At 36.3% G+C, this 14,751-nt stretch overlaps 1 protein-coding gene across 1 annotated transcript in view; it reads right to left on the reverse strand.

Moving 5' to 3' along the window:
* Positions 1–14,496, reverse strand: part of LOC104167490 (BTB/POZ domain-containing protein 9-like) — a 48,980-nt gene extending 34,484 nt beyond the window's left edge. Inside the window, exons 1-2 of the mRNA XM_009707770.1 lie at positions 14,456–14,496; positions 10,056–10,165 (exon numbers count right to left, since the gene is read on the reverse strand). Coding sequence (XP_009706072.1) covers positions 10,056–10,165; positions 14,456–14,496 — 151 coding nt within the window. The remainder of the gene's footprint in view (positions 1–10,055; positions 10,166–14,455) is intronic.
* Between the last annotated feature and the right edge of the window lie 255 nt (positions 14,497–14,751).

Here is a 14,751-nt window from a genome sequence, read left to right on the forward strand (position 1 = left end):
AAAAAAAAAAAAAAGAGAGAGAGAAATAAGTAGGAGATAGTTTAAAGCACTGATCTGGACTGTGGGAGGTCAGGATCAGGACTCAGTCTTTGAAACCAGGGCATCAAGTCTCACAGCTCAGGAGACTATTCTCAGCATGTACCTGTTGGTACTTCTGACAGTCTCTCTGACTGTGATCAGAAATTGCACCCCAGAATTTAGAAAATGAAAATGCTTTTTAATACTTACAAAATCCTTCAATACAGGTATTGGACTATAAGAGGGAAGGAGAGACCCGTAAGTCTGTCACACAGATAGAACAGCAAGTGCAGAAGTATTTCTCATTCAGTCAAGAGACAGAAAAAAGGTATGACTGAATGCCACAAAAAAGAAATTACAATATCCCAATCGCAAAAGAAAAGAAACTACTTAGAACCCATCCTCTTGAAAAAAGGAAGGCCAAAACACAGGATAATGATTTTCCTTCAGGAGATAGTGATGAAATTCTATCCCCGCCTACCCTCCCATTAATTTCATCAAAAATCTTTGCTGGACAATTCTTTTTTCTATCCTACATGCAGCCATAAAGAATGCCAGCATGCAGTAGCCTGCTATGTGAAAGAAAGTCAAAGGTATTACCGCAGAATATCAAAATTGCCTTCTTTTATTCACCTTATATGCAGTTATTTGAATATTATAGGGAAAATGAGCAAGTTAGGGAACTCAAAGAATTTTCAAATTAGTAAAAGCATTCCTGGGAAAATGATGACAAGAGGAAGGGACTTTCAGTAAAAAAAAAAAAGGTAAGATCACAATTCTAATTGCACAAGCACGTGCTAAACTGCCACCTTGTCCTGCAGCATCTATAACAAACTCTGTTACCTCTACAACCCCTCTTGCAATCAGTGTACATATCCAACACTGTGGTCCATGTGTCAGCATCATCTAACTTCAGTTCTTCCTTCTCCCTGGTACAGCCAAAACTGACCACTCTAGCTTGGAAACTGCTGTTACAAACCTAATTAGACAAAGTATAATACAACTCTTTATTAGGCATTTTTAGAAGCAGGGGAACATTACATCCTCAACAATAAAAATAGTGTACTGTTGGGAGTTGTTACTCTTTAGCAAAGGATGTAACCTTAGTGCTGGGTTTCTAGAAAACTTTCCAAGGAGAGGAATGCTCTTCTTGTACTTACTTAGTCCTGCTTCATCTGGTTTAAATCCAATGCTAAGTAGTTTCCCCTTTCCTTTCAAATCAAACAGAATTTATAGTACAGTTAGAACTTGACATAATTTCAGCAATTTCATCAAAGATCAAGACAACAGCAGCTTCTCTGAGAGCATGCCGTAAGAAGGAGGTGTATTTTCTTGTGCAGAGAGTACATTTCCAGCACTGTTCCGACACTTAGTTTTGGAATTACCTATTATTCACCTTTGTTAACATTTAATCAAGTATGGTACTTTCTTTCTGTTTGTAATTCAGAGAGAATCCCACGCTTTTTAAACATCACTTTCCACCAAGATGCCAGATGAACATAAAAAAAAAAAAAGCAGCTATTTAAGACACCCTAGTCAGGTCCAGCACTTTCCTAAAAAGCTCAGTTTTTAGTTAACCTCCTCAACTTTTCAAACTCTTTCTGTTCTCTCTCATTAAAAAAATTAATATTAACAAGGCAGAAAATTATCCTCTCTGAACATGTAAAAATCAAGGTTGCCTGTTGAGGCTTTGTGGGTTTTTTGGAAAACATTAAAAGCACTGATTGTTTTATCTAAACGATAACAAAAATTCTTTCAGCATAGGCTGTATTAAAAAAGTTAAGATTTTGTGTGTCAATCTCTGACAAAGGACAACCAATCTTTGTGGTAACGCAATTTAAAAGAGAGAGGAAGAAGTAAATTACCAAGAATAATCTGAATGGCGATGATCAATTTAACAAAATTTCCAAATTTCCAGTATCTCATACCAAACTTTTTTGACAAATCAGAAAAAGAACAAGCCAAAACAAGAACGGCACAAAAAAAATTAGAAATATAGAAGACATAAAACCAATATTATATGAATTTTCACAAGAAAACAACTGATGTATAGTACAGATGCAAATGTACTATTTTAAGCCCACTGCACACTGATAACTTAATTACATACTTTTAATAGTTGTAAAATGAGTATTCAAAATACTGTAACATCTGAAAATGGCTGAAATATAGCTATGTGAAATTTCAGAGCTAACTGTAAGAGTCTCCAGCACCCAAAAAAGAGATAATTTTCCATGAAGAGCTAGGATTCTGTGTTTTAGCTGTGCTAGTGGTGTCAGTAGAATAATCTTAAGAAAATCACCAACCAACCCAAACATCATAAAACACACAGGGGAGAAAAACGCAAGCTCTTTACCAGGTAATAATCCAAGGCAGCGGAAAAGCAATGGTTTCTGAAAAATCTACTGCACTATCAAATGTACTATCATCTCTGCTCATAAAAAATTACTAAACCCACCATATTACTATTCTAGAAACCTCCTGATTCCTTATTACTGGAAAGAGACATTCAGGAATTCCCAGATTCTTATGGAGGAGCAGGTGGTAGACATTAGAAATACTTCACTGGGAACAATCTGAATAAAGCAAAGACTAACAATGCAAAGTAAGAGTACTGGCATCGAAATAAAGTTTTCCTTGGTTTCCTTTTCTTCTTCTCTTCCCTGGTAGTAAGGGAACTTCTTTGAGTATCCATTTTATACAGGCATTAAAGCATGTTCTATATATTGCTGCTTTTTGCAGGAAGAGGGAGTTACTGAAATCCTGGTTAAAAAAGACAAGTAAAAGATGAAGTGTCAAAAATCAATATTCACGTTGAGGCTCTATGGCATATTCCAGACACCCTCAGAGCTATGCAAAGCATTAATTGAACACAGTACAGCTCAGTTCATCCAATATTTTACCTGTATGCCCTCTTATCATCCCGCTCCTTCTCACATTTAGATATCTGCATTAATCCGTGACCTCCCAAGAAGATGTCACCCTGATGAGTCAAACTCCTTAACAACCACATAGAAACTGTCTTAGTGTGTTTTTAATATAATTCTGTGGACTTCCCTACAATGGTTAATTAGAAAGTGATTCTAACTAATTGCAGTGTGCAGAAGGTGCCATGCTGTTCCTTCTCTCTAGGGGGGTCTGCCACTCCCTATTTTGAATGTTCATTATCATCTTTTATATCCGCTTGATAAATTTATTAAAAATACCATCTGGTGGGGACTCTGCTCTGTGCTGTATTTTCAAGTCTTCTGGTTCTCTTCCTTTTTCCCTTTAGAATTTCTGCTTCAATTTAGGTCACTTGTTTACAAAAACATGCTGTCAAAACCAACAGTCTTGTTTCTATTTTTGTTTCTTTTTTTAATCCACCAGCTATACAGCTTGTACAGTAACCAATGTTGTAAGAGAAAACAAAAGAGGGGATTACAAATACGGAAATTCTTTTTTTCCACTGTTCATACAGCAGTTTTGCTCTGACAAATCTGATTTGCTTTCATGGACCAGAAAAGATGCGCATTAGTAAGGCATACACATTCTGTAAGCGAACAAAAGGAGAAGATGATTGAGGTTACAGGACAGCAGCATCAAAACATTTATTAAAACTTACTTTCTTGTCTCCTGGTCTTACACTGCACTATGGAACAATGAACAGCTTGGCAGTATATTTAATTCTATTAATAGTATTTTTATAAAAGATTATATAAAGATTTATAAAAGATGTTCAAGGCATGGCCTAAGGGCATAAATATTGCTATATTTAAAGATAAGACAGAGGTGTTATTCACCTGTCCTTCGAGATTCCCCAGGAGAAAAATGTACCAGGAGTGTGTGGTAGCCTCAGACATATTTATTTATCATTCCTTAAGCTTTTTTTTTCTTTTTGCAGGGGGAGGGGAGGGGGAAGGGGTGGGTTTTTTCCCTTTTTAGCATACTTGGTTTTGCATAGGAATTTTTTTCCCCCTGAAGTACTCAAAAAAAAATAATTTAATGCAACCGTTGTTAACTGGTTTCCATATCTGAGTGTAAAGTACTTCCTTTCACCTCTCAGTCTGGACAGGTCAGATTTTGTTCTCTGCCTATCCACTGTAACTTCACTGCAATCAATTGGCTAACGTTGGGGAAAAAAAATGACAGAAAATTCTCAACTAACTCTTTGCAAAACAGAAAGGAACAGAACGGAGCAGGTTCCTGCACCAGCTCACAAAAACAGCCATTAATGAACCTTAATTCAATTACTAAAATAAACATAGAGAGATCTACTAAGTAGTCTCAATTTTATAGGAAGGCAGTAATTTAAAGCATTATGGACTGTTGAACGTATTTGTACTGCACTCTAGGCAACAGCCAGTCAAAGGTTCTCAGCTGAAGTGTGTTCATTGCAACACAACTGTTCATTTTACTGAATTCTCTGAAGGCACTTACAAAACCATCACTTTGTGAAGAAACTGTAAACAAGGAATTATACTGGAAGAAATAATTTTTTGTTTTAGTTAATACAAAGAAGTGATTTTTCTCTCACGCTGACATCTGTTAAGTGCTCAGATTTTAATTGCTCCACTTTTAATGGTAAAATTGCGTTCCTTTGCTGCCTGAACATCTACTCAGCTGACAAAAGTTTCCTGGCTAGGAAGTGACAGTTAGATGTCGCTTAGGGATATCAGTATTATTCCAGGGTTTGATTTTATTGTATTACATAATTAAAAGGATGCTGGGCATTTTGCTTTAATTATTTTCCAAATGCCAAAAGATTTGTTAAGTCTAATCTTTATTCAGTATATGAATTAGTACTTGTTTTATTTGCTACATAGTAGAAAATATGAAGTCTACAGTTTTCAGTTAATTAAAAGTACAGTCACAAAGTCCTGTCTCCCTTTCTACATACTCTTTCTTATTTTCTTGAGCTGCAACTTGCTGATGAACACTGCTACATTTCATTTGAATCTTGAATCAAGTAAACAATCAAGAACTCGAGAAATATCAACTTCAACCAAATATCAACAGCATTTCCACCTGTTTCGCTGAAAAGCTTTCTGCAAGCCCTATTTAGCTGGAAAAGAAACCCCCACTATTTGTCTACATACAACTGTCAGTTTGGATTAGAAGAACTCCAGAGAAGGCTGATTTTTCAGTTGGTATCTCCAAGAGCTCATGATTTCTGATCCAATAAATTAGAACAAAAGCATTCAAGTCATTAGAACTGGCCATACTTGTAATTGCCAACCAACTGGCTGGCTACAGGGCTCTTCCATTTAACATTCTGCTTGAAGAAGGCTTTCAGAAACAGCAATTGTTTTAGAAGAGCCCGACGAAGTACACATCCTTCATTGCAGCACTGGAAACAGGAAAAAAAGGAAAAGAAAAATAAAAAAGTAACTGGAACCACATGAACAGATCTCTCTTGAAGAACGGGTAGCAGTAACTATGTGGCTGTCCTTTCTTGTAGGAAAAAAAAAATAAAAAATCCCTGCAGTATTTAGGTAGTCTTCAAATTTTCAGAATTTCCTAAGGCTATGTTTGCAGCAGAGCTGACTTACATTGCTGGGTAAACCTGCATGGTTTTGAAAGAAGGCTAACCTTTAAGAAAAGAGAAGAAACAAACTATGATAGCTTTGTGTGGAGTCAACATTAGACTAGACACAGAAATAGCATCTCTCACTGCTTCCTTGAAGAGAGAGTGAGCCATCTTTTACAATGCTGAACCACACACTAGGAGATTGATATGATGGTTTCTCTCTGTTATACATTTAATTCTATTTTTTTAATAACTGCCAGAGAGTAAAAGACAAGTGAATGATTATTTATTCATTTTTTCCCTTTTAAAACAAGTTCTCCCAAGGCATTGAACAGCACACAAATGAAGGTTCACAATGATTCGTAAGTACTGAACAGCATTCCCCAGAGGGTGACCAAGGACATTCCAGTGTTTTATATCCATCTTTTGCTCTTCAGTCATTACTCACTGCTCTCCCTCTCGTGTGTTAACGTACTAGTTACAAGATAGTCTGACAGACCTCAGACAGGCTACAGATAAACACAACTTCATATAAAAGCCTTCCACACTGCACTCCCTGTGACCTTAACCAGGCTCAAAATAGGACGGTAGGCTGGTCAAGCCCACATGCCTGCATAGTCCTTGACTGCCCCTCAGCACTGAGCACTGATTAAAGAACTAAGTGAGGTTATCAATTTTTTCCCTTTGAGGTAGAAAAGGGGAATTGGATCCTACATTTAGGTGAGGAAAAAAAACCAAACCAAAACCAAACAAGGCATTGCATAGAAGCAGCCACTTAATCACTGTTGTAGCTTCTTGCCACTGGGCAGATTAGACGTTTTTATAAAATATCACATCACACTGGGTACTGCTTCTGCGTCCAAAGGAGTACGTGTCTTGCTTGTGAAAAGTTTCATTTGTTTTGGATTCTAGATTAAATATTAATGACTAAAGATCATTCAAAATTTCAGCAGCAGAAGTTCATTAAAAGTAAATACTATGCTTTTGAGATTGAAAAAAATACTTACATCTGTGTTAACTGAAACAGTTATGTCAATCTCGTGAATCTAGTATGTAGAACTGTTAACTTACACGTTTAGAGATAATACTATGCCAAAAGGAAAATTACTTCTCAACCCTAACACCTGCGTTAGGGAATTACTTCATATGATTGAATTAATTTCTGTCCCTTACCTTATTTCACAAGAGAAACTGTAAACCAACATTAAAACACCAGACAGTGCTAGAAAGAGCACTTTCTGCTACTTTTACTTCAAAGTTGCTACCCAGCTACCAATCAGTCATCTCAGTATCGCATCCAGTACTGTATAAAGTAACTGTATACAACATCCTCCATATTAACTTTTAAATGTAATATGTCAAGTTAATAATTTGTCATGAAAAGCTTGTATGCAAAAACACAGCAACATAAAATTGCTGTTATCATGAAACAGCATTTCATTTTTATTATTTCTTTACCAGCCTTCTAATCTTCACTTTACAGCGACAGTCTTTACATAGATATTACAAATCAGTAATAATGTATCTGATAAATTACCCTGTTTGTATAGACAGCTTTCTGATCAAGTTGAATAGGTTTCATGAAAATTAAATAAATAATTAATCTTAAATCTCCACATAAGATCCCTAAACAAATACCTCAGTAGCCTTATTTCTTTGGAATGAGGTTTCAAATGACAAACTCTTTGCATATTATCTTCAGTGTTGTTTCGGTAGAAGTAAGAGTCACAAAGTCTTTCTGAAATGGCCTTCAAGGGCTGATGAACATTTCATTTCCTTAATAAAACAGGTTATAGAAGCAGCAGCTGTGTTTGTTCTAACCTAATTTAATACCATATTTAATACCATACGCGATAAACAACAAACTCAACAGCATTACCTAATACTGCTTTTCAAGGGTTGAGGATAAAAGCTTCTATACTCGGTCAAGCTTAAAAGCAACCTACTCTGATTACTGCACTTTCCTATATTTCGTGGAGCTTTCCTAACTGCTTTCAGTTCACTTTACCCTATCTGGTCACCACAGAAATAGAAACAAACATTACAGATTCTCATTAGAGCAACAAAATAAATCTGTACCAACTACCCCATTGGTAGTCACACCCATTTTTTACCGTTGTGGAACTGGGACAGTCTGCCTGATCAAGAGTGCCAGACAACATGCTACCTTACAGTAACCATCACAGGTATGTAAAATAAAGCACTAAATGGATATAAGGTCACTTTGCTGGATCAAAGCTGTTGAGAGTATTTTTGAATAGGCAATACTAATGGCCGTAAATTCTGGTGGAACAGCCATTGTGCCCCTGCACCATTTCACAACTGAACTGCCCTCAACTAGTCCCAAAGATCTCTCCATTTGTCCCTTTCTCACCATAAATTCTGCAGGGTCATGTATCCAACTGTTGCTGCCTCATTTAAAATCAGAAGCTGTTCCACATCCCTCTTTCAATTAACTACTCACTGAATTCTTACTATCTTAATTTTCTGTTAATTGTATTGACTACCATTCCTTCAATATAAAAAGCTGTAAAGCCCTACAGGTCTCTCTTTGCTTACTGTAGATCACGTCAATTGACTTACATGTACAACAGCTTGATTGACCCACACTGAATGACAGCATAGTTCCATGGATCACCACGAACAACAGTGGACACTTGCTATTATGTAGTCCAAACCCTATTTACCTGTAAGATTTTGTAACTACAAAAAAAAATATTCATAAATGGGATACATTTTAATAAAGCCACATAAAGTCTCCATCTCCTAGATTATCTTTGAAACCCATGAAACGCTGAAACAGATCAAATAGTTCATCTCACCAAAATGCTCACTAAACCACAAAATATCGAGTATCTGAAAGACAAACAAGTCAATTACAGTATGAGTACACTTCCATGAACATACATGGATTCACCACGTTGCCTACTGTTACGATCAAACAATCTTTGAGTTAATACAATACAAAAAAAAAGGAAAGCAAGTATGTTATTTGAGTCCTAAATTAAGTATTTGCTAAATCAGACTGTTAATCTTGAATCAAATACATATAGATATATGCACCACTCATTTCCACATAGTAACTCTGATTTTGTATAAAGTTTTTAAAAATTCATAGCTGGCAGTGCTTAATATGAAATTTAGCTCAAAGGTTTTATCAAACTTGCAATATTTTGTTTCTCTACTACCTTACCAAAGGTAGATGTTTTCTTTAAATCCAGTTCTTCATTACTGCTTATTCTATTTTCTTGTCAATAGCAATCGCAATACTACTTGCAAACTCCCTAAAACAAAGGGAAAACTTTCTATTTGCATTATGGGACCGCTTGTACGCTTTCCGGCTATATAACAAAAAAATTAGTAAAGTGTGATTTGTCAGGCTAATTATTCTATGCTTCTAAAAAAAACATCATGAAACTACACAGCAAACCTCATGAGATCAGGTGTAACCATGTGATGCTTTTGTATAATGTATGCAGAACGGGCTGAAGGAGTTAGGTCCCAGTTTTTCCACAGCTAAATATTATAGTTTTCTCATAAAAAAATTTAAAAGAAATATGTCTTACTAAAATCTTCCCTCTCATTCTTTTTTGAAAACAGTTTTCCCTTCCATCTACCGTAGGTGCATACTTAAAATTTAAATGTGTGTTTAAAACCAGCATGAACTCTGAGAATTTTGCTGAAATTCTCAATTTCATGCCAGAAATAACAAACTCTGGGAAACTCCACCTAGACAACCACTAAAAGGCACACAAAATTCTTCCCAACGAATTTCAGTATCTCACTTGTGTGAGTTTATATGGAAGAAAGTACAGAAATCACCCTGTTAGGACTATTAAAAAGGTCGATATTAAATCTTACTTTGGCATAGTTTATCATTCAGTATCGTTGGTCTGTTGGGGATCTCTACCTTAAGTAATGCAATACTATGTAGAGGTACTTGAATCAGTATTATATAAGCTGTCCAGAGCTCCAGAGGTAACAGAGCTCCATCAACATGCCATTCTGAGAATAAAGGTAGCCAATATAATGTTCTGCCATGGCTAAGCGTGTCTATGACTCTTTGGGGAAAAATCAACACATGAGAGTTTACTTTCAGCAGTTGAAACTAGGCTGTATAAGAGGCTCTAAATGCCAACATCCATCTTCACTGCAATAAATAGCTCTGGTTACTCCATCCTCCTTACAGAATTCAGGTTAACCCAGTGGGAGGCAAGAGCAACCATACTATGACAAGCAAAGGAAAATCAGATTAGCAGCACAGAGTGACTCAATTACCAGTGACTTTGTCAGCAGCAGTTGATTTAATTTGAACTTTAGTATTCCTGCAACATCACTAATTAATCCACAAACTGGAATTTCAAAGAAGTCAGAAGGACTAGCCAACTAATTCTACGCTTATAGCATGATTTAACTCAAGTTAGAGATTTGTGTGGAAACAGAAGTAAAGAGTGCAGTGATGGCCAGTCTTAAAAGGTAAGCGTTCACAACAGGTCATGTAAAAGGAAAACAGTTTTATAGCTCTTACCTATCAGACCTTTCTCAAGAGTAAAGGTTTTGTTCGTGAACATGCATTCAAATGCCACAATATGGAAAACTTTGTTCACTGTGTTGTGGGTCCCAACAATTCGAATATACCTATGGAGGGAAAAAAACCCAAACAAACAGGTAAGTAGCACAAAGTAAGCATGACAAACTTCTATGCATTAAAATATAAATGATTCAATTGGATTATATTGTGCAGACCCATAAGAAATGAGTAACTTAAAAAAATTAAAATAAGAAAAGGAGTAAAAAGAGTATAAATTTCACAGCAAACTTACACTTGCTCCAGTACAATTTAAGACCAAAAAAAAAAAACCAAAATAAAGAGCTGTGAAATCTATCAAAAGTCTTTCTGGACTCATTTGCCAAGAAAAGCAAAATGAGAGACCTTCTGATTCAGAAATGGTCTGTTAGAGCAAATGTGTGTTCATGGAGGCTTTAAATAATAAAAATAATAATATTAAAATCCCTTTACCAACTACTTTTCACCACAATGAAAGATTTCATACAGTCAAGACAAACCCAACAAATCAGTGAGGCTTCTCTGCAGAAGTCAAAAATTATTCAATTTCATTATGATTGTTTCCAGCTCTAACACTGGATGTACAGGATATGTCTTTGTTGGTGTATCTTTTGTTAATTAAAAAAAAATAAAATACATGAACAGTCAAATGTTATGAAACAAAGCTAGCTCTGGGTTTCATTCCTGGTTGTATAACTTATAGTTCTAGACTCTAATTGAAAATCAAATAGAGCTGCTCTTGAGCACTGTGACCTATTCACCTTCTGTATTACCCTGGAGGCTTCACCTTCTATAAACAGCCGTTAACCTTGATTCACTCCAATTCCCACATTTTCTGAAGAGATCCAACAGTTCTTACTATAAATTGTAAAAAATCCTAAATGGAATATTGTACACCATCTCAATAAATGTTGAACAAGCAACACGGAAAACTACCTAAACCAAATACCATTACCCCACAAAATGGGTTACCCACATTGCGGAAAGCTTTAATTGAAATGAGTTCATTTAATGTAAGAAGTATCAGAATATATGAATCTTAAGCAATATCCTCAGTCTGTGGTATAAAACAACCTTTCACTTATGTAGTATAATTATAGATCCAACATAATGGCTGTTCACCAACAGCATAATTTTGGCTTGTGTTCTTCATCATACCAAGTTGAAAAGATACACAGCTTTCAGTCCTGAGAATATTTTTATTTTTTTTTTTTACAATTAAACACTCCTCATAGCTATTTACTGTACTAATGTTCAACTTCATCCTACACTTCGAGACTTGAGTGCCTTATGAAAGAGCTCTTATAAGCAAGCCTCCATGACTGTTATTATTTGTTTGTCTTTACCATACATAGAAAAAATTTTCTAAAGAAATTATTAAAAAAAATCTACCTATTACATGCAAATGACTGCAAGAGACAACTAAGTCACCTGAATATCATGACATTGCTAAAATTGCCAGGTTTTGACCTCTGCTCCTTCTAGCTTATATAATAGTTTCATTTAAAAATATATATATATTTTGATTAAAATTACAAACCCGATATACAGTATGCTCAAAATTTCACCTAAAAATTATTTTAATTATCATGACTTGAAATAAAAAAGAATTATATCCTACTCCCTAATTAATATTAACTCACAGATCAATTAATTATTACAGTCACAAATTTCCTGCAAGTCACTATGTAGAAAAAGTTGTAAAACTGGAGAAAATATTTCTGTTTTCATAAAGAACGTGAACCCATATTTTAAGAATAAAGCAGAACTTAGCCATCACTGTGTAACTGTGACAAGTGCCTGCAAGGAGCATCACAGGAATCTTGGTTGACAGTCAGGGAAACAGCAGTGCTTTCCCCAGACCTGCCCACATGAACCAGGTCAGCTGCTCAGAGGTGATATGTGAAATGCCATACTTTGGGATTCACATTATGAAGGCAAAACCATATCAGCCTCCATGTTTCTTAACATGCCCAGGATAATTTGCAGTGCTTTTGCAAGCACAGCAGCAGGTACAGCCACAGCAAAAGCATGTTAGACACACAGGAGCAAGACCCCAATGTTTCTACTCACAAAGCTGAACTTCTGCAAAACTGACACTGAAGATCCACTGACAAGATTATAATAAAATTATTCAAGGGACTAACAGTTTGCTGCTCAAAGAAAGTTAACCTGAAATTAGAAAGAATCTTTCAGTTTTAGGAGGTCTGGTAGACATCTTCAGCAAAGGGTAAGCCTCATCCTTGAAGTTACAGGCACAGATGTATTTCGTCCAGTCTTTTCAGATTATTTTCTTTTTGTCAATTCATGAGTATGAACCCTAAATACACAGGCAATGACCAGGATCTGACAATAGTAAATGTTCTCGTTCTACTTAGAATTAGAAGTACAGACTTCAGCCAAATACGGGAACAATCTTGGAACATTTGTAAGTGCATGCAGACTCCCTTGTCTCTCTTACGCAAGAAAGGTATTGATTGAATTGTGCCGTTTGGAGAAAACATACTCCAGGCTAACCAACAGAGCATTACTAATGGCGATACTTAGACATACTTCAGTTACGCTTCCTTACTCTAAAGAGTTTAGAGAATAAACAAAGTAACAATATTAATAGGAACACAAGAAACTGTTTCATAATTGGCTTTAAAAGCTAAGTTATTTAGAATTTTTGTGTTATGAAATCATAACACTAGAGCACACTTGTTTTTGGCTTGTGTGTTTGCTTTTAATACATCAAGAGGCTGAAAGACACACCAAGACTTGAATAGTTTGCCATGGGAAAAGCATCTTTATCATACTGCACACTTAGGTTAAATAAGGTATCACTCACTGGTTGGCAAAGTTCTCTGCCGACAGGTAGAACGGAACAAAGCTTAATCTTGTATGCTAAATAGCCTATCAGTTATTTTGAACAATAAGTGACAATGTTTCACATTGCTGGAAAGCTGAAATTTTGTGGCAATACAAAACAAAATCCCATCTATTAAAATAATCATGTATATATTAATCTTCTAAAGTATATTATCTCTATGTAATATTATTGCAAGGTAGAATGTAATGATATGACAAATCCCATCCTTTCTCCCCCAACACAATACATATATTTTATTCTTTCCTTCTCTCTCCCAAGGTGAATGATCAGCATCATTTCCTGCCTGAATCTTGCATTCTTCTACTTGGTGGAAGTTAAAATAATGCAATCTTCAAAATTACTTTAAACACTCTAACTTCTAAAATCACATTGTCAGATTTTGCATAAAAATTGTAGCTTATTATTCCACTTGATGTAAGATACTAAAGCTGCCATAGCCTGAGACTGTAAAGATAATCTTCCTTCAAATAAGGCAGAATTTATTAGGAATGTCCAGTACCACTAGGTAAACAAGCTGTACCTGAATTTCAAATATCACCAATGAAGAGCGATATTGAAGATGCATAACTTGTTTCAGAAGACTCAGATGAAGAGTAAATACTAAAGTAGTACATCTTAATCAGAAGAACTCTAAACAACAGGCTGAAAACAAAGAGCCAGCTCAGAAATATGATAGTGAGGAAAAACTGCAATGTGGACAGCTTCAATATACGCAACAAAGTCTTCATTCAAAGCCTACAGATTTCAGGAATTTAAAGTGCCTATTATAGCTCATGACACACTTGAAAAGGTGTAATTCTCCTAAGCAGTTTTCCGCCAGACAGAAATGCAGCTGAGTCATGACTAAAAAGTATCCTTCAGGCAATCAGGCTATGTGTATCATCTCATCATTTTCCTGGAGAGATTTGTTCGCTGAAATATAAGAGTACAGGCAACAAAATTATTCAGCACACGTAACTTTGGCAAATGCTTAAAATGCATGGAACCTGTGCTGTGTGATCACTCATTAAGTTTTTAAAACATACTGTACTGGTTTTGGCTGGGATAGAGTTAAATTTCTTCACAGTAGCTTACAAAGTGCTGTTTTGGATTTGTGCTGAAAATAGTGTTGATAAGACCAGGACGTTTCAGTTGCTGCTGAGCCGTGCTTACACAGTATCGAGGTCTCTTCTGCTTCTCACCCCACCCCACCAGTGAGGAGGCTGGGGGGACACAAGGAGCTGGGAGTGGACATAGACGGGACAGCTGACCCCAACTGACCCAAGAGATATTCCATACCAGGAAGGGGGGACACACGGAGTGATGGCATTTGCTGTCCCAAGTAACTGTTACGCGTGATGGAGCCCTGCTTTCCTGGAGACAGCTGAATCCCTGCCTGCCCATGGGGAGTGGTGAATGAATTCCTTGTTTTTGCTTTGCTTGCACGTGCAGCTTTTGCTTTACCTGTTAAACTGTGTTTGTCTCAATGCACGAGTTTTCTCACTTTTACCTTTCCAATTCTCCCCGGCTTTGTGGGGCTGAGCCGCCCATCGGTAGCCCTATCACCATGATACTGCTTGTGGCTCTGAATAGCAGAGCAGCAACAGGTAAGGCGCTCAGCTTTGTTAAAAGGTCTAAGGTACAGACAACTGAGAATTAAGCATCATAAGATCTAACAGTCTTCTGCTTCCCACAAGCAAATCTGCACCATACCTGCAAGAGCATGGTACCTGCAGCTAATTAGGTAACATTGACAGAGATGAGATCAGTGAGCAGGCTCTGTGTACAGCTGTCTCCAGCAAACTA

This window comes from Cariama cristata, unplaced genomic scaffold, assembly GCF_000690535.1.
Source record: "Cariama cristata isolate BGI_N322 unplaced genomic scaffold, ASM69053v1 scaffold519, whole genome shotgun sequence".
Taxonomy (NCBI): domain Eukaryota; kingdom Metazoa; phylum Chordata; class Aves; order Cariamiformes; family Cariamidae; genus Cariama; species Cariama cristata.